The 26,293-nt window shown below is 38.8% G+C and overlaps 1 protein-coding gene across 1 annotated transcript in view; it reads left to right on the top strand.

The window, feature by feature from the left end:
* nek7 (NIMA-related kinase 7) overlaps nt 1-26,293 on the top strand; it is a 79,938-nt gene that overhangs the window by 8,734 nt on the left and 44,911 nt on the right. Inside the window, exons 2-4 of the mRNA XM_008406560.2 lie at nt 14,650-14,737; nt 25,033-25,173; nt 26,061-26,123. Coding sequence (XP_008404782.1) covers nt 14,678-14,737; nt 25,033-25,173; nt 26,061-26,123 — 264 coding nt within the window. The 5' untranslated portion in view covers nt 14,650-14,677. The remainder of the gene's footprint in view (nt 1-14,649; nt 14,738-25,032; nt 25,174-26,060; nt 26,124-26,293) is intronic.

Here is a 26,293-nt window from a genome sequence, read left to right on the forward strand (position 1 = left end):
AAAGAAAAAAAGATTGATTTATGGGTTTGTGTCTTCAGAGGGGGGAAATCCTGGCTGGGTTCCCAACTGGTCCTGGCTTGTCAGTTTAACGGTGAATATTCAACATTGCGCCACACTGCGAGGCTTGGCTGTAAACGGCAGTCGGCAAGAAGCTTAGCAGCTGAAGCTTGCACAATGCTGGGCTTTGCTTGTGAAGCCCACCTAAAAACAGCGCACAAGCAGGAAGGCACATCTTGAAGTTCAGATTTCTCCAAAGAGGCAGATGGCATGGGCTGGTGGTGTCACACTGTAGTAAAAAAATAAAAAACACAAAAAACACCAGGATCCCGTGATGAAAGAAGCTCCCGCCTGCTTTGAACAGCGAGTCTGTCATGGCTGGTGTCTGCTGTGTGGCTCCAGGTCAAACTGTGATACGCAACTCCTGGAATTTACGCTTTTCAAGTTTTTCATGTTCAAATCGTCTGAGGGAAAAACAGGGGGGGGTGTTGGGGACAGGAAGTCTCATAAATATTAATATTCTAATGTGTGAAAGTGGCAGGGAAGACCTCTCTGGTTTAGTCGCTTTCAAGCCCTGTTGGGGAGCTTCTCTCTCCTGTCTGTGGATCTTACTCACATTCCTTGCTTCTGTATTTCTCTGCAATTTTGGTAACTGACGATTTTATTTTCTGAACTCCGTTCTGTTATAAATAAACTCAACCTGAGTTCTCCGTAGGATAAATTAGATCAGAAAGTTGCGGGTGAGCTGTGGGATTGTGTTTATTATTGAAAACAGTCTGTTTGAACTAAATCTGCTGTCACCTTTTGGATTTTCAATTAGCAAGAACATTCTGCGTAAATGCTCAAATATGCCAGAAGAGTTTTTTGTTCCAAATATTTCTTTCAGTGAAGCTATGTTGAGTCAAAAAGGCATTTCATCAAATTAAAACTGCAGTCAGAAGTGATTTTTAAAGTCTGTATTTAAAAGCTGCCCTTTACAGAGCAAAAACTCGCTTTCTACCAACTACCTACTTTCCGTCCAGCGTAGATGTATTTTTGAGAAATCTCAAATGTAGTATTTSTTGTTTAATTTTTGAAATATGTGAAGGTGAGGTAATATGTTGGGTTATTTCCTGTTGAAGATGAACTTGTTTTTGCAGTCAGTTTTGGTATATTCAGGTCACACCTTTCTGTGGCTCATACCTTTTATCTTTTATCGTGAAAAATTTCTAGTAAAACCAAAATGGGCAGTGCTTTTGGAAATGTTATTTTTATATTTCCACGAAGCATCAATAAATACCAGTAAATTCAAAGATCTGATAAAATGCAGCTAGTGTGCTGTTGTAGTGATATGAATAACACTTTTTAGGTATGTGGTGCCCTGAAGAGATATGAATGCTGTGCCATGCAGTCACAGACATACAGTTACCTAAAAAATGAGGAATAATTTTTTTTATCATGATTTTTATTGTTTTCGGAATAGCACTACAAAGTACTGCGGTAAAATTGTAAGTCCATTTTGCCTACATCTATACTATTTGAGACGGTGGCATGAAAATTGCTCTCCAAGCGTTTCACTCATCTCGTGTCTCTGTTTTTGGTCCAGATCGGTCAGAGGCATGTGATTTGTAAAATTACAGACTGAGAGGGAGCTTTCTCATCACCGCACGCTTTAATTCATATTCTGATTTGGAAACTTTATTAAACGTTGAACTGAAACGAACCACAGCTTGTAGGTGAACTTTGAGTGCAACTGAGCTTTACTGCTTTCTATTTGTGGTTGAACAGCTAAAACACAGACCCCTGCGTGAAAGCCTCAACTTTATGCTCAGCTCTCCGCTGCTGACCAGGATAAAAATATTCATATTCAAGTTTAAGATATTTTGATCAGATGTTCCCCCACTAAACCCCACATGACCCTGACATCTTAAAATGAGGCTGATGCGGTGAGTTTTCCAGATGTTCAGTGAATGTAGGGCAGAGTCCGGCCTCTGCTAGGGATGGTGGAACAGGTCTGACATCTCTTCTGAACTGAAAAAGGAAATCCCTGCAGGCGCAGAGCAGAGAGGAGCGTATAAGGGAGGAGGGCAAGAATGGAGAGAGGTGCGACCCCTTAGGGGTAACGTTATTCTCTGATCGTCAGATACACACATACTCGCTCACACGCTGGCATGCTGTGACGGTGTGCCGGGTAATGCACTCATGCAAAGAGAGATGAGTGCCTGAGGAATAAAAATAAACACAGAACTTTTTATTTTTTTGTGTGTGTGTATATGCTGCGCTCACGTTGGCTTTTGTTTCCATTTTAATTTGGCTCCAATTTGTGCTTTTTTGTTTGAAATTTGACATAAGATCCTGTGGCTAATTAGCATCATGGCAACAGATTTTTGGAAGTTTTTCTTTAAAGATACTGTGAAGTTTGTTGGTTTTCCATAGGTTTTATTGATGGGAGTCGTCTTTCTGGACTGCATAACAAAATCCTGGATGTGTGTATGAAACAGCGCTGCCATGTTGGACATTTTCTCTGAGCCGGGCTGCTTTAGATCTGGTTGGAAGGCTGTATGTGCAGCAGCCAGCAGAATCCTCCACAGAAGCCACAGCAGGCTGAAGCTGAGCAACAGCCAGCCCAAAGCTTGATTTTATTTTATTTTTCATTTCTTTTTGGTGGAACGTTGTTCCCATGGCTCCACGGTTAACATATGCACTCAATGTAGACGTCTCGTTTTACAATAACTTCTCCATTTACTGTTTGTGTGTCTTTTCCTCCTTATTCAGTGGCTGGCTGTGGCCAAGGTTGTTTTGGGTTCAGGGTCTTAGATTTTGCCTTTGCTAACTGACTCTGAAGGGGGTCGGGATGTTGTGGTCCGTCTCCATAACCCTCACAGACCTTACAGTAAGACGTGTTCCATGAAAAACCCAAACCATAGACCTTACTTTAGCAGYTAACTATGTAACGAGACATGCCTGGGAACTGCTGCTCTCACATTACTAATGATTTGGACATCTTGTGCTTGTCACTTCCTCTTAGACAAATTTTTGCACTAACACAGACTAACTGCATCAAACATCTCAGGGGGAGGAGGAAAACCGTAGATCAAGAGTTTTCCTTTTTTTTTTATTTTTTATTTTTGGAAAATGGGCTTTTGTTGAAATTAATTTCATACGGGAKGAATATTAACGAAAAGCCTTTCTTACTTCCCAGAAACAAATCAGCATGATGTGTTTAATCTGCATTTTCCAAGTGGCCTTCTTCAGAAATGACTTACAAACTTTTCCATTAATCTAAATAATTAATAGTCCTCCATAAAAGGCTGTTTTATTAAATACATAAGCGATAGTATTCATGAAACAACAGATTTGTTTTGAGRTTTTTCAGATTAAACTGGAACAAAATAAAAAATAACCTTTGGTTCAGTCATGAACACTACTGTTTCTATTTAATCCTTTTAATAATGCATAAGACGTGTTCCATGAATATTATATTTCATGGAATACAGATATAAAATATTATATTTCAGTAATGAAATATAATATTTTATATTTGTGACCTATGAGTTTGTCTAGTTTAAATTTGATTCATGYAGATATTAGAGTTTATTTACTGTTAGATGACTAAAAGCCTGCACATCGACACACAAGAGCAAAACTTTCCTCCAACATTTGTTTTGGATAAAATCGTAGACACTCATGGTTGCTGAGTGTTTTCTGTCAGCTCATCAGTCGTGGCTGGATGTTGTCAAATTCTTCTTTTACTGTCGCATAACTTGAAGTACTCCTTTACTCTTCTCCACTTAGAGGACATTCATTYCACATTAAAACGGATTGTTTACCCTCCATGTTGGTCTTAATCTTTAACCCAAGTGGAGCCAACTTCCTGAAAAAAATTTTTAGGCTATAAAGATAAAGTCAACAGGTTTCCATTGTCAGTCATKAAGTAGGAAAAGTCACAGAAACCCTAAATGTTGTTAAATAAATCCTTACAGTGCAATGATATCTTTGCATATCATTTGTTACTGTAGTTATCTATCAACTACCTGACGCAGATAAATAACTGACTTTTCTTTGGTTCTGTTATTTACAGTAAACAAAGACGCAATAAAACGGATCTTAATTGTAATTTTTAGATTTACAATTAATAATTTTGGTGAGCTAAAGRCATGCCTCGCGATGCAGAACCTCCACATGTTGGGTTACTGAATGAATCCATCCGTAGGTGGACTCCATTAGTATTCCTCGCCATGCTGTCAGTGGCCCATGTGAGCAGAGCTCCCACATAATATCTGCTCCCTATCAGCTGCTGCATATATTACAACCATTGTTGCTTTTCAGCAATGCTGATGTAAGGCAAATTCAGCAACAACCACTGCTGATGCTGCTTATTATGCACTACTAACTATATGGAAAGATCAAGTMGTTTTTATTTTTAACAAATTAGTGTAAATTTGACAGTCTTATGAGTCAGGACACTGTTGCAGGACATGTTGAATAACTTGATGGAGTTGAAGTTTTCTAAATATTGAGTTTTAAAATGTGTGCTGCAGCTAAGCAGAGGGAGACAGAAACAAACAATATTGGTTCAATAAAAGCCAATCATAACTACATTATTAAATGTAATTTATTATTTTTTATGTAACTACTGTTAAAATATTTCACAAATCACAAAGTTCACTCATTCCGTATAATACCAGAACATTATAATGCTCTAGGTCTCCAGATTAATATTCAGCTGTTGTTTTTTTAAAAGCTACGCATCCCTTTGTAATTCTTTTTCCTCATTTGTTCCCTTTTTATTTAATAAATATTTTTTACATATTAGCCCTCTAGCCATGCAGAAAAACAGAGCCACAGCCCGCGGTACCGGATGTCACATCTAATATCCCGGTGCCAGAGGTGATGAAGCTAATTTGGTGGTCAGTCTGTGACATGGCTAACAAACAAAGCTCTGGTTGGTCCTGGAGGGCTGGCATCTCTGCTCTGCTGTGCTCTGCTTATGTTCTGCATTGTGGAAAACTGAGTTGTTGCCACAGGCCACGATGGCAGCCCAACGCCCTGGGATCTTCATCATTCTGGGGTGCTTAACTCTGGGTGTGGGTCTTTGATTCTAATATAAATTAATTTAGGTTTGCTCTACCCTAAATATTGAGAATATATGCAAAAAAACACTCTCAGGCAAAGACTGGTAYGAAATTTCCATTAGTAAAAATGTAATTTTTTACAGAATGACTGTATTTACACAAAGATGTTAAAACTATTTAACAGGACCTTGTTTTTATTTCTAACAGGACATATTTATTTCTATTTTTGCTAAAATAACATTGATTATTGCAGTTATTATAATGTATAGAACATTTATTGTTTCTGATTTGGAGACATAGACTAGAACAATATATATATATCTCAATATTTCCTAATTTTTGTAGTACAAGTTTTGCCTTTAGAGAAAAACTGCAAAAATTTTATTTGTAATAAAATGTTTGGCATCGGCAATTTGGAAACTATCGCTGTTTAAACTATAAATATAACTTCACACTAGTTCTCAGCTCATGCTTGCTAAATATATAGTTGTGACAGTGCAAGAAAACTACATACACAATGACTTTTGCCACAGTTTTGTAAGTCAGTAAGTGAAAGAGCGTAAAACACTAAAACACCAAAAACCCCTTTAGACCATCAGAGTCAAACCGTTTTAGATCCTCCCACATCAACATTAATCTAAACCAGTGTTTTTCAACCTTTTTTGAGCAAAGGTACGTTGTTTTAATTGAAAAAATCACAAGGCACACCACCAACCAAAATGTAAACAGAGATACTCTGTAGCCGCCTATATTACATATACTGTATAGTCATTCTTATCAAAGTCTCTTGAATAGGAATCAAATACACAAAAATTTATTTTTTATCATATCTTACATTTCTTATTTCAAATTGCACTTATGTCCACTTCAAAAATACACCTAAACAGTGCCACAACACTATTGTGTGTGATGCATGAATGTAGTAATATTCATGCATCCCCTCCCCCCCGGCGGAAACTTACTTAAATCAGCCGCACCGGGCTACAGGCCGCTGGTATCTCTGCCGCTCTCGGTTTCCCATAAGGACCCAGCAGAGGGCAGCAGAGAGCTATGTCCTTAATGTATCCAGCAGTTTTTAGTCTCCGTCTCCAAATCCGGTTTTGTTCACGCTGAGTTTACGTGCAGCGGCTTTATTTCCCTCCTGTACTGCCAGATCGATACTCCTCAACTTAGAAGCTGCATCATATGAGTTTGAAAACATTTCTCGGTCGTGCCTGCTGCTAGCATGTGCTTGTTCTAAATGAAAATTAGCGCGTTCTTCTTTGATTTCCAATTTTGACTTCCAATGATTCACTTCCTGCTAAAGAGCCCCCTGGTGGTTCAAGAAAAATCCACAGAAAAGCCGCATTTTCAAAATGTAGGAAAAAAGTAGCAACTTATAGTCCGGAAAATACGGTAGGTGAAATTGGATCATTTCCACAGCACAGCTGACGATCACTCACACTAGTCCAACACTAGTGTGCCGCGGCACAGTGGTTGAAAAACACTGATCTAAACAGTTTAACGCCTAAATATTACATAATGCACATTAATAGCATTACCTATTTAAACTTAAAAGCCTTTCTCCAGTGGAGGGCTACTTGGTTCACAGCCGCGAGTTAAGTGGTCTTGTACTGCGGTCAATGATGATTATCATTACGCCGTAGCAAAAGGAATTTATAGTTAACGTTTCTAAAATAACGTTTGAAACAAAATTACTTATTTGAAACCATTCTAAATATAAAAATATGTTTGTATATTTGCACGTTTGTAAGCATCTTCTTTGCATGTTTTTGAAAACATTTCAAGTTTCAAAAGTTGAACATACTGAACAATGGTAGAGTGATTAATAGATTGACAGCATTACTTCAAACACAAAGAACTGATAGACTAACATCTTTGATTAATCAGTAAATGTTAAAAACTACCTGTCGCCCACTAGGAAAGCTGTACGTCTTGGCGTCCGATATTAAACCTCTGATTATAAATGTAAAAATTTTTTATGTTCAGTAGTAACCTTTGCTTAAGGATTAAATCTACTTCAGTTCATGTGGCACCATAAAACTTGTAATCTTAAACTGTTTCTGTCCTCTGGTTATAAACAGTCATCATTTATTCAGAGATGAAGAGGGACGGCTCTGAGTGCTTACTTGCTTAAAGTCATGCCTATTCAGTCAGTTTCCTCTGAGATCCTGAGAACTTGTGGCGTCTCTTACAGCTTGATAAACTAGCCTAAATTAGAAGCCACTGATTTGCTGTTTCCTCAACATATTATGCATTCAGCTTCTATTTTAACTGAGGAGTGATGGTGATGTGGCATTTTGAAAGGCTGTGAAAGTAGCGAGGGTGTGCACGCACGGCATAAACCCCCAGGGTCCCCTCTCCTTAATGCCTGGGGGGGGCTCTCTGCTTCACACAGCCTGCTCATTGACACACTAAGCTTGTTCCTCAGGGATAACACAGCTGTCTTAAATGCAGCTCTATTTTTGCATACTTTGCCCACATAATTTTCTCTCCCCGTACACAGTCAGCAGTTTGTCGGTATACCTTGTTTATTCCCCGTGATTGACAGGATGGATTATTTTCACCTTGTAATCGAAGTGAGGAGAATAAAAAAGTCTGAAGTGGTGTGGCTGGCGGTCTTCTTTCCACTGGCACCATGGCTGCCTGTCACTCGGCTTTTATCATTGAAATTGGAGTTTATCTTTTACAAGCTTAAGTGGAATGTTTTTGTTTTTCAAGCGATTATTAGCATCCTCCTTAGCAGCCATCTCTGGCTGATGAAACGAGCACATCAAACGGCGTTTCACGCTAACGAAGCAGCGCAGGCTGCCTGGCTCCTGCCTTTACCGCGAGGCACCTGCTTAAGTGACAGAACGGCAACAAAGGGCCCCCCGCCTCAAGGGGCCCGTCAGTACCCCGGTGGAGTGGGTAGCACAATGGAGCAGGGAAGTGGCCCGGGCTTTTAGCCACGTGCCAGCTTGTGTTGAATAACAGACAGGAGCAACAGAGCCCAGTGGAGCAGGAAGGGGAGGACATGGGAAGGACAAGAGAAGGGAGGAGCGGGGGGTCGTGGTTGACACCTGTTTGTGCTTGAGCTCTTTTCTCTATATTAGTCACCCTTTACCGCTATAGACGTCAGGAGAGGATGTAAAGTGAAAACTGGCACGCATGGGACACAAACGTGCAGGTGTACAGGCACAGGGAGGGAGATGCAGATGAGGATTCAGGGTTTTTTGTTTTTGTTTATGGGACTCGCCCAGGAAAGGTCAGCTGTGAAATGTACTCACACAGACTGGATTGGCTTAGTTGGTTGATGAGAATCGAACTAGCTCCTGATAGCTTATTGTGCTGGGATTGTATATAATTAACTCCTGCAATGGAAAAAACGAAACAAAACAAAACTGCCTATGAGGTTCTGAAAATTAAAAAGAGCAGAAAAGAGTTTATAGCGAAAAGCTGTTATGGGCAACATAGTTCTGTTATTATTATAAAAATGAATTAAATGTGATAAGAACTAGTCATCCTGCAAAAGAATAGTAAACTAATTAAAAAGGATATGCTTTATTTTTAGAGATTCTGATATATTTATACTCCTAAAGGCTGCTGAATCTTTACTTTTTACCATCTTTACAATACCACAAAATATTGTGGCTTAAGGTAGCTATTGCCATTTAAATGTGATATGATAGTTTAGGTTTTATTTCTAAGAGCTTTAAAAGATATAAAACTATATACACTGTATATTTTATTTTAACTGTGAAAGAAAATAAAATGCTACAAATGTATGTTGGGTATGGGTCTTTTGGCTCTAATGGAAAATTTAAACAGTTACTGGTACTGTATTGTCTTTTTCAGCAGCAAAGCACCTCTGACTTCCATCCAAGTGTTTTTTTTCTTTTGCTAAAGTCCGAACATATGTTTGAAAGAACAAGTTGTTTATGCATTACTAGATTTAAAAGCACCCACAGGTAAAGTTAAAGAAAGTGACAAGGTTTCAGTAAATGACTACAGTTGTTTCTTCCAATTTAGCCTTTTTGCAAATTTGTTGGTAGAACGCATCTGAAGTATTACAGATAACATATAATGCAGTTTGAGAAGCTGAAATAATGAGATTCAATGCTGCTCGAGCCGCTATTGGCTGGTGTTTGTGAACCAGCCAATCATTTCTCTTGCAGAAAGTGAATGTGGTAGTGCCACAAGGGTTTCCACTATGGATACGACAGACACAATCCGCTAATACATGAGACCCCCGTAAACAATTCTTATAACTGCCTATTTTAATAGTTCAAACACAGAATATACCTCAATATATGTACAGAAGAAGCCGCCTGAAGCTAACATCTACAGACTTCTGTACTTCTGCTCTTGGCGGTGCAGCCAATCAACGGTAAGGAAAATGAATGTTTCTGCTGCTTGACAACACTAGTCAATAACACGTTAAGTTGCATTGCACTGAAATATCTCAACTTTCCAAGCTGCATTTTCTTTCACATATTTTAGATATGCTATACGCAAAAAAGTTCTCAAATATTGAACCACAAACAGGGGGGAGTGTATTTTACTGTTCAAAAGAAATCTTCTAAAATCGGCATCGGAGATTGAAAAAAGGTCACAAATTTCTGATCAGTACACATCTCCTATTTTCCAGTTGGGACTTGGATTACTTACTAATGTTGTGTGGATCCTCTGACTGTTTAAGATTCTTTAATACTTGTAAAAGTTTTGCAGATTTTAGGATTTAAAGGAGTGGTTGAACTTGGCTTTCAGTGCCTTTTTCGGAACTTCTTCTTTCATCACTCGCTGTTTTCTCAGTTTTTTTTCCCCCCGTCCTCATAGATTGAAAGACAGTGAAAAATATCCTGTCTTCATTTTCTATTCTGTCAATTCTTGGACCATCCTACTAAAAGACCTCAAAAAGTGGCTTGCATGCTGAGTTGTAATTGGTCCTCTCCCCCTCTCTGTCTCTCTCTCAGCTCATGGCCCAATGAACACGAGTGCCTGCACATTTGGGCTAATGATTTTGAATAGTGATTAAAATGAATTGAAAAGTGTGCCGCTTCTGTAGTATCCGGACCCCTCCATCATTAGAGGCTTTCTTCCTCTCTCTTCGTCTCTTTTTCTCTTTGTGTATCATCAGCGTTCGTCAGGCAGGGGTTTGAGAGGAGGCCTGGGGTAGGCTTTCATGAGCGCAGACTCAAAGGTTTCTCCATTTCTTGTAATCATGGACACCACTCTTCCAGCACTTTCACTGTCGTCTTCTGGCTCCTCAAAGGTGGCTTTGATTCTTTCCCATCCTACACCCGGGCCAGATAGTGTCACATTGCATTTTTCCTCTCTCTTGTTCACCCCCGTACTTGCCCTTCACTCTTTCTCTTCCTCAAAGCCAGACTAGTTGGTTTATCTTCATATTGTCTCCCAGATTGCGAGCTGATTTAGCACTGTTCTCTTTAGAGCGTTGCGATGCCAGGACCCTGCTACTTCCCCACTCTCTCCCAGTTAGCCTCAATCCACCTTTTTTAATCATCATCATCACCCTCGTTTTGTGTTTTTTCCTGTTCTCCTGTTTTAAATGAATAATGCAGGAGGCAGGAAATGGGGATTAAAATGGAGCTAAAGCCAGTGCCAACTTCTGTGGTGCACAGCTCTGCGCGTTCTCTCTCAGGACCACAAACTCATCAGGGTTTCCAGCGAACCCTTTTCCTTCTTCCAGCATTTTTTCCTCAGTTGTGCATCTGTTGCACTCTGTCCTTCATCATCCCTGCTGTGGCCTGCTCTTTTTTTTTTGTGTTTGTTCTCGTATTTAATTTTTTTCCATCACTCAATATGAAAAATCTTTTTGTAGAAATAATAGAAACTTTGCACACAGTGAAATAGCCAGGGCTGCAGTAATTATTCTAATGATTGATCGATTAATCGGATAAAAGAAATTGCACATTTTACAGATTTTTCATTTAACCACTTAAGCCTTTTTTAATTTAAATACATAAAAATATGAAATTAAATAATTCAATTCCTTTTTTTAATAAGAAAATAAACATTTCATTGCCTAACATGCAATAACACAGCATTCCTTCAGTGAATTTAAACCAGGTGAAACATTTGAGGACTTTCATGTTAAACCTATTTGCAGACAATGGTGTTTTCATATTAAATGCAGAATATGTATATATACACATTCTGTTCATTTTTGTGTTAATTACTGCTCTGAAAAAGTTTTTCTTCCAGCAAAATGACATTCTTTTGAGTCTGCATACTCCAGTTAACGATTACTCAAATAGTCAATGATTATTTCAATAATTGATTCCTCAATGCGATTAATCGTTCCAGCCCTGTTTCGTACATACTTCTAAATCTTTTTACAGCATTTAATGTCTGACCTGCATATTTTATTATTATGATATTGGTAATTGGGACAATATTGATTATAACTAACRCACACTTTCTTCCTCCTTTTTCTTTTTCCATCATTGCAACATTCTCAACACTTTCAATGAGATTTAGTTTCTCAGCTAATGAAATATACATCACATTTTGGCATTAGGGGCAGTAAAAGTCAACTGGCCAGATATTCTGCTAGCATGCAGCATGTGAATGAACTGCACCTGAAATATAATTTCCTACCAAATATTACATTCAAGCGATGTCCAGTGCAGTTGCTACATTGGACTGAATAAGGATGAGAAGTGAATCTGCAATCTTTACAATCCAAAGAGCCATTTTTACCCTCAGTCCAGCTAAATAAAACTTGTTTACAGACGCAAATGTAACACGACTGTTCAAAAGAAGAAGAACTTATAATTTTTGATTAATTCTATTATTTATTTATTTTTTAATAACCATCATTTGTCTTGGTGCACACGTTTTAGAATAAATAAAATCCTATGGGGGGAAAAAATTTTCTGCATGATGTTTGTGGAAAATGAGGAAAGATAAATGGTCTTAAAAAATGTTCACTGCTTCTTTTAGTGTCACTTCCTTGTGAAAATTCAAAAACTGCACTAGTTTATATTTAAAACATTAGTTGGTTCCTTATTAACCAACAAGCTGGTATTTGTTTCTTATTTAGTCTGTCTGTGCTGGGAAAGAGCCTGGAGTGTGTTTTAGTTGGTTTTAGTTTAAAATTTGTAATTGCTTTAGTAAGATGATGGGTCATGCGTCTTTAGTTTCTACACCATGATTGTTTGTGTTTCTTGATCTGAAATATTTTAAAATAGGCATGTTTGTGCTCTCCCCCTCCCCCACCAGTTGCTGCACTATCCCAGTCAGATTACTGCTGCCTTACTCCATAAATTCCAATCAATTTGCTGCTTTTGTGGTTTTGTAACCGTAAAAACACCTTGGTAAACCTTGATGCGGCGCTTGTTACAACTTGTCTACAACTGTAGTCGTGAGAGAAACCTTTTAAAAGCGGCGATTATCTTTTATGGAGTGCTTGAAACATTTTGTTTGTTGGGATATGAGGAAGAATGGAAAAAAAAAAAAAATAGACACGATTTGAGAAAAATGTTTAAGCAAAACCATGTCCTAAGAGTCAGTGAAATGCAATTTGCATCTCAAAGGTGGATGAATTAAAATATATCTAGAAGGAGATAAATATGTAGTCTCAGTTTTTGCCTCATTCTGTTTCCTTATTTTTGTCCTCTGCCATTTGCTTCCTAATTTGAATTTGGGACTAATGTGAGGAAACGTAGCTTGAATCTTACACTAGGTTATGTAAAGTGAGAAAATAGTTGGTCTACAGTCACTAGTGGCATGGAAAGAAATGCATTTTCCCTCCCTCTGCTCACTTCCTCAACCTGAATTTGCTTAGATAAAAATAAAAGTGCAATTCCCAGTGTAACGGAAACCTCGTCCATTTTTTTTTATTAAAGAAAAGATGCACTGAAGAAATGGATACGAGTTTATAGTTGTCAGTCTTTTAAGTTTTTGTTAATCCTGTTAAAAAGTCTTGACTTGATAAATAAAAAGGAAACGGATCATACTTATCACATATTATAACAGACTGAGTTTGTATTTCTTCTGCACACCAAACGTTTAACAAAGTTTTAAGGCCACAGCTGATCCTTTTGTATGAGTAGTTGACGATAAAACCTTTATCATTTGTTACTGAAATACCACTGAACTCACTTTACACTCTTGACACCAATGTTTTAGAAAGTATAGTTTATGTATGTCTCATTGGGTTTTATTACTTTTTGGCATAAGAAAAACAGAATTTTAGGAATTTCGACAGTAGCTGCATTTTAAGCAGAATCTGCTGTTTTGGGTCAGATTCACTTGTAAATCAGTTCCTGATTTTTTTTTTTCCCCATTTGTTGACTGTAAATGGAGGGTCCTCAGAACACAGCAGCTGTAATTGATCTCATTAACGTGAGATGCAGAACTCACACTGCTTATTTTGTCACTCAGCCAGAAACAGAGAGAGGTTTGAGAAAAGAGTAATGATGCCAGACTCAGTCTGTCGAAACACAAAGCTTAGAAAAATTACAACAAAAGGCTTGAAGGTCAGTTGAGTTGTAAAATAACATGGTGTGTGTCTGTGTTTTTAAAAAAAATCTACATTAATTAGATCAGCAAACATCTTAAACTGATGTCAGTTGATATGATTGTGGACAGACACGTATTCTCTGTATTTACACTGAATTACTAAAACTAAGAGAAAATGTACTGTGTGAAATTTAGAACTACATCAGATTATATGAATTTTCAAAAAAAATGATCAATATCATAGAGCTGCACAATGCATTGCAAATGTATTGTCGTCACAATATCACTGTGTGCAATATTCATATTGCAAAGGACTGAAGAGAGATTTGATCAGTCAGGTTAATTATCAGCAAGGTGGTAAGAGTGCAGCATAACATAAACTGTGATGTTTCCGTTTCTATTCCTCTGTGTGTTTTGAGTGTGTGTGTGTTTCCTGGTTCTAATTGCTTCTATTGAAAACCAATAGACACAACACCTCACAGGTGTTTATTTCCAGGTGACGAGTAAGAGCTGCCTCCTGTGTTTTTCATCTGTGTTAATTTTATTCTGTGTAATCATTGCATTTATTGCATTGACTATCCTAGGATGTTAACATGCTGTTTTTTTTTTTTTTTTTTTTTAACCTGCCATTTATTTAAAGTGTAATTTCAAGATGAACACTTTTCTTAAGCAGCTAGCTTCCTTATTGGTCACATACCTAAACATGCACTTAAACGGAACAATGACATTCACCTATATGCTCTTAACTCTGTGACCTACATTTCCTCAGAACAAAAAACAAAAACAAACAACAATTGCAGAATGTGCTTAAACCAGTTACTGATGAAACAAATAATTTCCAAGGAAGATATCTTCAAAGCAGGCTGAAAGCGGTGAAGCGTTACGATGCTCCCTTCAGGTTGCTTTTGCTGGCTGCTGTAGCTTGTCCATGTTGCAACTTGAGGAGAGTCGGGACAAAGAGTGTCAAATCAACGGCAGTGACGTGGGCTCCAGTTCCTCTGAAACCGAATCCCATGGCAGGAATCACTAACTGGCCTGCCTGTGATCGTCAGTGGAGATTGACTGGAATTGCTGTAGGAGTTTTGTGGCGTTTTTAAAGGAACTTTTTTTTGTTTTTGTTTTCTTCCAGAGGTGTACAGGATCAAGCTCCTAACACCATGGATATGGATATGCACCCACAAGGACAGCAAGCAGGCGTACCAGTATTTCAACCTCAGGTAACACTTCACACAGACTCACACCAACACAAGCCAAGCTGCATAGTTGTAAAGTGAGATGAGGAAAACGCAAAGTTCTCAGATCATTTTTAATCCACCGCTGGCTCGTTTGTTGGCCTGGATTGTTGCCATACATGATTCACACTACTATAAAGCGGAAAAGATTTTCAGCTTATACGCATATTGTTAAAAGTTTGTTACGTTTCATGTAAAGCCATACATTTTCTACATTTTTTGTGGTTAGATATGATTGTTTGTGGCTCAGAAATCTAGGCCAAAGTTAGAGCCACTGCGCTCTTTCTATGAGACCTGGGATTACATTCAGGGTTTTAAATTATTAAACAAGTTCTGGGGTTCAACAGGATCATGAGTTTACAGAAAACAACAGAATAGATGCTTAAAGGTCTAAGCTGGAAGAAAACGACATATTTCTGTTGCTAGTTAAAAGCCGTTTAGGTGACTGCAACTACAAGAATAATAATGGTAATACATATTTAATAAAATATCAGTTTTGGAAAATAAATACAGACTTTAAGAACCTGGGTTCTTAAAGGGACAGTTCAGCTTTTTAAAGTGGCGTTTCCATAGGAGATTACGGTCGTCTATTTTAGGTGTTTTTCACACCTGCAGTTTGTTTACTTTGGTCCGAATCAGTGCATTAGGTTAACTTGTAAGTTTTCTGTCTCATGCAACAGAGATGCCTCAAATTAGTCCAAGGTTTGATTGAGCTGATTATATTTTGATTAATTTGAAATCTAAACTTTTCCCTTTGTCATGTGATCGTCGGTACATGTGGCAAAACTACAAACTCCTGACATTTTCAGGCTACATCATTGTTAATAAAAATGTAAAAAAAATCAATTAGTTTCATAGCTTCTCCCTCAGTCAAAGAAGAAAGCATTTGTTTGTCCTTTACAGGTCAAACCTATAAGTGATGCAGATATTGGTTTTGTTGAGGGGAAAAACAATTGATTGGTGCGTCTCTAATTTTAATCTTTCTCCACTTGTAATGAATCAGAATTATTTTGCACAGTTTATCGTTTCTCATTTTACACCGAGATGCTTTTCCCTCCATTTGTAGAGTTTTTAAACGCGAAATAAGCCGTTTTTTTCCCCTGCGGATCAGTGAAGATGCACCCTTCAGTCTCATCTTGCCACGCACCACTGTAGCCTGCTTGTGAGACAGACGGCGGCGGATGAATGTTGAGTTGTTGGTATTGATCAGAGCTCAGGAGGTTGGCAGAGTCTGGCCTTCCTGCGTGCCTCTTTCTGTTCGATACAACTCAAGCTCGCTCTGTGCAGATGTGGTCATTGTTGGGTTTTAATACCGCCCTCGAACATCAGGCACATTGATTTCTTTACAGGAGGATGTTTTTGCCTCCATAAGTATTGAATAGACTTTAAACAAAGAGGTTCATCCATATGCCCCAGAGTAAACGTGGGCTCTTTTTGGGAAAACACAGCAGCTCACTAAAAATAGGCCAGTACTGGTTGTTGTTTTTCCTGCGTATGCAAGGGCATGGCAACATTAACACTCGAATTGCCAAAGGGGTTCATTTATTTTAAGATTTCTAATTGCAAAATTAAGGATAATTGGGCTGCACACAGAAGAACTGCAGATAAAAGCTCTAATAATTAATTTGACTTTGGCAACACTCCCCCTACGCAAACACAAAAACAGGGGATTTCTTTTTTCTTACTGATCTCCCAGCAGTTGATTATGGTTTATTGTTCTGGCTTAATGATTTCTCTCCCTGGTTTTCAATCTATTTCTAGCAGTTTACATCAGTGTTAATTCTAGGCTGACTTGTTTTTATGCTCTGGGTTGGAGATGCACAGTGAACTTTCTCTGTTGCATCATGTTTTTTTTCTCACTCACACAGAGCATGTTTGAACCGATTTCACATTTAATGGGAGATGGCGAGGGGGGGGAGAGAGAGGAAAAAGTTAGATTATGTAGATGATTGTCTAAGCAGCATCCAGATGGGTGCCTTTCAACAAGTCCTGTATCTGTTTCTCACTTTCCTAAGGTTCAGTTTTCTTGGCAGCCAGGGAAAAAAAAAAAGAGGGAAGGAAAAAAAAATCCCGCCAGCCTCCTCCTGAAGAAATCTGAATTGTATATGTGATGAAGGATACTCCATATCGCTTGCAATATAATTTCTCTTGGTCCCGGAGGTATGATGCATATGCATTAGTTAAACGGGATGAGCCGCTAAGATGTGCATTTTTAATGGTGCATTTGCTCTTGAGTGAGTGGGAGGGTTTCTGAGAAGGCCCCCTCAGATCAGATTTCAGCCGTCACTGCACAGTTTGACAGACGCAGATCTGACTGGAAGGAAGCGCCGAGACAAGGCGCTGTGGTTGTGGAAGCCTATTGGAGGGGAGAAGAATGAGAAGCACCTTTGGGGTGATTCCTGCTGGTTTCGCTGCCTGGCTCAGTGGCTGACTGGCTGAGGATGAATATTGCATGGTGCCCGCTCAAGGGGGCTGGTGACTGGTGAGGGTGGGAGCCGTCCCCTCCCTCGCTGCCAGTTGCTGTACACATCTCTTCCTCTTTGCTCCCCCTCTTTGTCACTTGCATTCAATCCAAACTAGTTTGCTGGATGGTACGTTCTGTGAAGATGAATGCATTGTCAATTTTGAAATATTTGTTTTGTAGTTTGTAAATGCATCGTCCACAAGCATGTATGCTGAGTGAAAATCAGATGGAGGTTTAAACATATAGTAGGCTGAAACACATCTAGTGATGCCACACCTTTTCTATTAAATTCAAATTTGCTTCCTCTATAAAATAACCTGTAGGACATTTCTTTTTGTTTCAGCTTTACAGTCCCAAGAATGAAAATCTGATCCTCTAACCAAACCTGATATGAAAATCTTGATTTTACTTTTTGCCTTTGCAAAAAGTAAGATCAACAGAAATATTGGTTGATTATGAACTATTAATTAATAAAATGGTAAATATGAACTGTCCCTGTTTTGACATAGTAAACTTCTCCAACAATTCATAGAGTTAGTAATGACATAAAAAAACAACAAGTGAGCAAAATATTTGACTTCCAAGTAAAATAAACTGGTGCTGCATAGTTAGGATGTGGGAGTTTAAAAAAAAAAATTGTAATATGTGGTAAGCAAAGATTAAACATTTATTTATGTTTCTAAGAAACACATTTTAACTCCTTTATTTGATTTAAATGTAAACCAGGGTTAGGAGCTGTTTTTTTTTTAATACATGAAAGGATATTCAAGCTTTAATGTATTATAATAATTCTCTAACCACCCTGGAAATGTCTTCTCATGGGTATATTTAGGATTGCTGTTATTTTTTTTGACATAATCATTAGAAAAGACGTTGTGGCACGAGATATAGTATATAATGTCCTTTATCAAACTGAAATTATTCTTAAAACTCTTAAGGGCATCACTGAAAGGACTAAGTMTTCATTCCCACATGGTCAGTTGATCCAGTAATGTAAAAAAATAAAATAAAGGTGAGACCATTGAAAATAATGTACCAGGTCATAATGCAGCTGAACACTGTGAATTACACACAAAGTGGTTAGTATACACACGATGAATGAGTGTGTGATTCAAAAGCGCATCACATGACTTCATGGTCGACAAAATCACCTCCATCTCCTCAGGTTTAGACCCACCCCCAGCATGTTTCTCAACAACAGCCTGCACAAGTGATGCCATAAGCTAGCTGTCGATGAGGTTAAAGTTTATATCTGCTTTGTAGTTTTCTGCCTGCACCAAACTAAAAAGCAACTTTAGCGTTTTTTGCGTGCCCCTTCTGCAGTGGTAGTAGTTCAAAGTAATAAATACTACTTGAGTGGTCAACCAAGCAGAGAGATTCGTTAAAGCAAGGTTTGAGATTTATGAAACATTTCTTATTCTATGTCAGAAATGCAAAATAGCACTGTTAGGTGTTAGGACAACCTCAGATCGAGACGTGCAGATTAATGAATTCCACACACACAGATTCTTTAAAAAATAGATTACAACCCATAAAAAGGTAAATAAATGATTTTTAGTTTTCCCAAACATATTGTAAAAATCTTTTTACAATATGTAAAATCTTTTTTCCTTTTATCTATAGTGTTACATCTATATTGTGAGTAAAAAAGCCCAGAAACAAACTTTGCTGTGGCCGTAGATCCGACTGCTTTTCCGTCTGCCCATGTAAGGCGGCGCCTCTCTGCTGCTGCTGGACTTGGTGTGGCAGCTACTGGCACTGCTGGGCTGTCACATCACACCCTCTCCCCTCTGGTGCTTGTTCCCCACCACCCTCACCATATTTCACTCTTGAGCATCCCCTCTTCCACTCTCCATGCGTCTTGTCAGTTGTGTTTGGCAATGGTGTCATTATTGGGCAGCTCGTATCACACTTCAACAATGAGCTGTCTGTCTGCTCCCTCTCCGTCTCTCTCTCTCTCTCTCGCTGTGTTGTCCCCCGTCTCCTTCAGTTCCTCTGCCTCCGACTTACCCATGGCGGTTTTGTGTACTCTGTCCCTCACAGACGTTACCCACAATGCCTAGCCCGATCTGCCACTAAATCGTCATCCATGACTGTTTGTTCCCTTCTCAAAACAGAACAATGTGAGCAGACTGAGTACATCTCAAGGTACAAACCAGAGATTTAACAAAAAGTTTTAGAGAAATTGTAGTTCTACACATCTGGGGTCCTGATCTGCCCTAAGCACCAACTTCAAAAAACAACATTTTTCTCCTTCAGTCTAAGTTTCATAAAGTCACTCCACCCTCTTGGCTGGACAGCACTGGTTTGTATCAGGATTATTATTTTTGATTAAGTTAAGGACAAATTTTAGATTGACTTTCATTATAAACAATACTTTTTTCCTCCAAATATACTGTTACTTATGTCTTTGCAAAATAGGTTTTTTTGTATCCTATTGATAGAGAATGAGCAAAATTATGCTTTTCGAAATATGAATTTCATGGATTAAATCTCACCTCCAGCATGACAGAATGAAATAAATTACATTTTTTTATCCATTCTGAAATGAAAATGTTCAGAATATAAGATGTGATGCAAATGAACTAGAAATGAAAGTAGATCTCAGTTCAATCACATACAATGTCAGATTTATTTGTATATCATATTTCAAAAGTGCTTTAAGTTCTTTATACCATAAAAACATAATACAGTAATGTCACTTGACCTACAACAGTAATCTTTTTGTTATACATTTCAGTTGAAGACTAACTTTTACATTAAATGTTAAAGGTGTTACTGCTTTCGTAGTGAATTTATTTGTATTTATTTAAATACGTATCTGCATTAAATATTATTGAGGGGATCTTGTAAAATTAATTTCAATATTTGCATGAACACACAGTCAATCAAAGCGTGATCTGCTGCTGCGGTTCATAACAAGACATGCAGAGCATCCAGACCTCCTTTTATCGTCTCTTAACTTGAAGTACGTCCATATTTCCAAAACTGCTATAACCCGTATAATTAGGGAGCAGACGTTCTGTCCGCCATGTTTGTTTTGTAATATTAGTGCAGACAGAGATAGCCAGAGATACAGATACACACACCTACTGCACTGTGGAGAAAAACTGTCGGAGCTTAAGTTTAACCTTTTAGGAAAATAAAGAGATTAATCTTTAAATTACCGTGTTAATAAATTTTGTAGTCAAGAAGATCCAAGACGACTCGCTGCAGTTCTGGTTTCTACTTTTGCAAAATACTGAATTTAAGTTTGACACTTAATGTAACAGAATGTTTAAAGAGCTAAAATAACAGCAAGATCTACAAACTGCCTAATTGTAATAGGCCATGTTGTTTTCCCCTTCACTAAAAATATGTAGAGCATCACCACAAACATGAGGAGCACTTTACCAATATTCTTGACATCAGTGCAGCTGATAAGTCCTGATTGGTGAACAGAGGAGGAAGACGAACAGCTCCTCTGTTGAATACTCTTCTTTTCCTCTTCTTTGGGTTTTCCTGTAGTGATTCATGCATTTGGTTGCACCTGCTTGATGAAAGAAGCCCTTAACTTCAAATCTACCCTGTTTTCAACCGCTTATTCAAGATTAAGTCTTAATAACAGACATACTAAGTGTTTTTGAAGTGGTGTTTAATTCAGTGTTCAGTTCCTGAGGCGTCTCTGTGGTCGTTTTTTTTTTTTTATGAAACCACCACTAACATGCACAACTTTTTAAAGTAAATTTGGCAAGCTTCCCTGCACCTTTTCACAGGCTCATTGCACATCCCTGGCATGGCTGTGGTCTGCGGCTTTCTGCTGCTTTATCTTCACACATGAATACGTGAGATAAGGCTCGGTCATGTGACTCGAGTCCCAGGAAAGAGCAGTTCAAGTTTTGAGTTTTTGTTTGTTTCCATCTCTGGTTGCCCCTCATCCATTTTTAAGGAGTGAATTGTTAACAAAATGTCAGTAATTCTTTACTGTTGAATTTTTAGACTTTAAGTTAAACTTTATCCATACATTTTGTTAATTCTCCTCAAAAGTGTGGTTTGGTGTTCCTGCTTTCAAAATGCTGTAGCTTATCGTGTGTTAAGCTATAACATGTAAGTTTATAAGTAGAAACTTGCTTTTTAAAAATTATTATTTAGCCAGGAGGAAGGTCTTAACACTGTCAATCACACTCGTGCATGAACTGCTCAATGTACTAATGGCTGAGAAACTTGGTGTTACTGGAAAGTTGTTTATCATGGCAAGCTCTACTGTCAGGTAGATGCTGCAGTTTAGCAGAGAGCAAGGGGGAGAAAATGAGTGATGCGTACACAAGCATGATCGACAGCACCAAGAACCTCATTCTGGCTCTGATTGGTTGTTTCTGACTGAGCGATGCATTTCTGCAGCTAACATTGAGAGAAGGCAAAGGAGTTCAATTTTAATGTATTTATTTTTCCACAAATTATCTGTGAAACGTCCAAGACAAGGTGATGGTTTTCACAAACATGTAAAAAACATACTTTTTACGAAAGCTATGCTTGTGCTCATGGCTACAAGCACACTTTACCCTCAAACATGACTCTTACTGTAAACTCTCATATCCAGTTCATGTGTTTGGTTTCACATGACTAAGTTCCACATGCATGACTTTTTTGAGCAAATTGTACCACAAAAACAGCTTGCAAACTTTGATTGTTGCCTTCAAAAACCCTTATTTGTGCTTGGTGGGTATTATTAGACCTGTATGTGACCATTCATCCTTTATCCTTTATCTCCACCAACACGTCAAACACACAGACTGAAATCCTTAAAAAGAACGCTCTGTGTAACCCTCTGCAACTGATTCATCCAGACTCTGACCCCTGCCTCAGTCAGGGTCATTACTGTGTTTCCCTTTTTGTATGTCTGTAAACGCGTGAGTGCGCGTGTGTGAGTGTGTGTGCGCTGTGGCCTTGTCTTTCAGCTCGAAGCTTCTGATTGTGCGACGTTCGTGTGCGACAGATGAGACGGCCCGTCACTCAGGCCCGGCCTGGCTGCCCTTTGAAGGCCAGGCCAGGGGGCGAAGAGGTGCCGCAAATGGCCTGTGAAGTTTACATACACTGCCCACTGCTAAACAGATTAGCTCTAATGAAGTGTCTAATGTCGGGGCCGCTGGCTGACATAATCCTGCCTGGCAGCTCGGCCCCTTGGCTGCCAGAAAAGCCGCCCTCCCTCCAGCCCTCTCTTCCGCCCTCGCATGGCCTCTGCTGCCACCCAGGGCGACTCCACGCGGGGAGGTGCCCACTGTTAATCAGGCTGGACAGTGTGCGATCTGACATGCAAATGTAGGTCATTGCATATGTAAATGTGTGATTACGAAGCTGGCATGCCAAGACACATTAGCGAGACTGTGCTCTCAGCAGGCGGTTGTCACAGCGCTTTAGAGGCTCATGCTAACATTTGTCAAGCTACCACGCAGCGAATGAAAGCAATGCCCTCTTGTCCTCTCTTTCCTGTTCTTGCCTTCTCCATCCATTCTTTGAACCTATAAATCTGGACATCTGTCCTGATTAAAGGCCTTTTTATACTATTTAAACTTCCTGTCAAGTAGCACTGCTTTTTGTGAATATTATGAAATCTATACGGATTTGTTTTCCATCTCTTGTGCATTTGAATTGAAACTTTCTGAGTTTTTTTTTGTTGAGTAAAGGTGATAAATTGTTTTGTAGACGTAATGTTGAGTTCAGCAGAGGCTTGTGAAGCGGCGTCTGATGGCGGCTGTCAGTGACTCTTACACAGCGTGGCATGATGGTGGTGTCATGCCGGAAAAGGCACACACCTCGGCGGTGTTAATTGGACACGGCATCTGATTGGTTCACGCCTCCTGATTTGGCTGTCAACTTAAGAAAAAACAGTAAAATGCTGAAACGATCACCCTCACCCCGCCCCTCCCCAGACGGTCTGCCAGCACTTTACAAGATATCCTGTTTGGAGAGGCATTTTCTCTCTCATCCAGCATTTTTATGACAAATTTTATTACATTCGAAGCTTTCATTTTAAGTTTTTCCTTTATGCGGAACATTAATTACTCTGCTTAATTGTTGCCCATGTTAAATGTTGCTTTTATAAATTTCTGTTGTTGAATTCAAATTTTTTAAGAATTGTTTTTACAAGTTGTCTGTTTTCAAACACAAATTAAGGCATTTTCTGGGTCGAGTGGTTTGAAATATATTTAAATTGTATGTTCTGAACATTTGTAACTTTTAGGTGACTGTTTTTTTTTTTTCCTTTTTCTGTTCATGTTGTTACCATTATGTCTGATGCCATTGGTCTATATGTATTTAAATGTTTATATTGTTGCATCCCTAATCTGAATTCACGGTAAATTTGTCATAATCCTAAACACCAGAAAATGATTGTAACGACTCTCGTCTTGTTTGTTTGGGTTAAATTTTGACCTGGTTCCCCGTCTCCCCAGTCTGTTGCCCCTGAGCTGCTCCCACGGCCACGCTGGCAGAAGAAGTGGTGACATGTGGCATTCTGATATCTGTCACCTTGTGTTTGCTCCCGCCGACGCCTTTTTACGAGTTAACCAAAAGGCTGGAAAGGTCACACTGTGTACTCAGTGCGGTTTTCACACATTTCATCTCAGGGCTTATTCTAGTTTATTTCCGAGTGTTTTTTTTAATTGGGATAGGTGAGTGTCTTTCTAAACAACAGCTCATGTTGTTAGAGCAAGATGAAGAGTTGTTTGGTGTGAGACTGTTGGGGATGTAATTAGTGGAATAGAAATCCTCAGAAATGAAAACCTACTCTTTGAATTAGAGATGCATCATATATCGGTATTAATTTTAATATCGGCCAATGTTTCTCCATGAGGAAAAGCTGTGCTGATATTAACAACTGATGTTTATTTCCATCTTGTTGCCCAGTTGTGTGTCCTTTGGCAGGGGCTTGACCTTATGGTATTTGTTTGGTTGTTTGATAGTAATGGCAATGCAGCGCAGGATTGAGGGGTGTTCACCTAAAGCACAGAAGTAGTATTTACAGTATAATCATTATTTATTTAAATATAATATCAGTAAATGTATATGCCATCAACCATAACAGCAATATTAATATTGGATATTGGATACCAGTTCAGATTTTCATATCAGCTCATCCTGCAACTGAATGGTTAATAAATAAATGATTATTTTTCACGTGTCTTTGAAACACGTGATTGTTGACAACAAACCCACATTTGTGAAACTTGAGGTGTGACTCCAGTGTCTGGTCCAGTGAGCGACTGCAAAGTCCTGAATACAGAAATGATAACAGAGAAATATTAGAGTTTAATTCAGCCTGTAACAAGTAAAAGCTGTTCTATTATGGCAGCGATGGCATCTGGTGATATGTACCCTGAATAGACGACCAGGTGGTTGTACCGAAGGCCTGGAAATAAACCTTCACATAATTCACCCAAGAACTCGGATCATGTGAATGTGGGAATAAAACCATGTCTGCCAATTCTGCTGCCTGTTCAAAGTTAGAGTTGGAGTGTGAAGCTGCTTTTGCACTTGATTTGTGCATTACCTGATTAAATATTAAGCTGCAGTTAAAGGTTTGCATGTTCCAGTGTAAACGTCTTCATCAAACAGCCCAGAGAAACCAGGTTTCACCACAGTTTCACCCTCACCCCGCAGCCCTCATCTTTTCTTCTTCCAGAAATGCGAGCATAGCTGCACTTTTAAGAGCAACACGTGGTTCTTTGCACGATATTTACGATGATTTGCTGTACATATTGGTTGGAAAGTTCATGTAATGGCAATACATGAATCTGCATGTGCACTTAAAAGCTGAGAGTTATTTCCTGTGTTATAGAAACCGCTGCAGCCAGATATGGGCCATAACTCATTGGCCAACTTCCAGATTGAGAAGAAGATCGGACGCGGTCAGTTCAGCGAGGTGTACCGAGCGAGGTACCTGTTGGACAACACGTCGGTGGCCTTAAAGAAAATCCAGGTAAGCTGCAATAAATATGATTTTCAGCATCAGTTGGAGAGAGAATATATTTAGCCAAAGTTCACTTTGTTTAAAGGTCACTATTCATTTGCTCTGTCAACACCTTATGAGACACTCTGGAGTTGCAGAAAATAACAAATCCACCTGCTGCAATTGTTTCTCCACACAGGAAGGGCTTCATATTGGCAATAGTAGTGAAATATGTGAAACTCTAACTTGCCAAGATTCAGTGAATGCATAGTCTTGTGCTGACAGCTCTGAGGAGGTTTTAACTGCTGTGACAGTTTACAGAAGTTGTTTTTTCTAAAAAAAAAAAAAAAAAAAAAGTTGTTGTAGATAGATAAGAAATCTGGAGAGCTTTGCATCATTCAAAGAGGGACAAAAACATATTCAATGTTTTCCTCTATTACAAAGGTAATTTGCCTTGCTTATGACTGGAAGTCACAAAATTGACCCGTCGCTGACCTAAAATATACATTTTAATGAACCTTGTTGGTCTTTTCTACCTGAATTAGGTGCAACTGCCATCTCTATGTAGACTGGCTTAAGTTATTTGTAAGAAATTCAGTAGAACGTGAATCTGCAGTTATATTCGTGCATGGCCTTGTAGTTTTCTTGTACACTCATACAAGCGCTAAGACGCCATGTTGCTCTGATGGAGCATACATGCACACAAACCCCTGACACAGGGATATGCCCATGTTACTCAGATGTGAAACACCTGTAGTCGCTCCAGTGCCGCCCTCCAGATAACAGCAACCATGTTCTGTTTTTATTTTTTACTTATTTATATATTTTAACCAGTTTATCTGCATCTCTCAATCTTACATTTTTTGAATACGTCAAAACACCCTTCTGTCCTCTCTCCCCTTTTGATCTCTTGATAGATATTCGAGTTGATGGATGCCAAAGCTCGGCAAGATTGCATCAAAGAGATAGATCTCCTTAAGGTAAAGAACCAGAGAAAAGGGAGACGGCACCATGCGCTGTGCTCTGTTCTCTTAAGGTGCCTCAGCTGAGACCCACCACCACAGGAAAACAATTGATCTGCTCCAGACGCCGTGTGTGTGTGTGTGTGTGTGTGTGTGTGTGTGTGTGTGTGTGTGTGTGTGTGTGTGTG

This window comes from Poecilia reticulata, linkage group LG4 (genome assembly GCF_000633615.1).
Source record: "Poecilia reticulata strain Guanapo linkage group LG4, Guppy_female_1.0+MT, whole genome shotgun sequence".
Taxonomy (NCBI): Eukaryota; Metazoa; Chordata; class Actinopteri; order Cyprinodontiformes; family Poeciliidae; genus Poecilia; species Poecilia reticulata.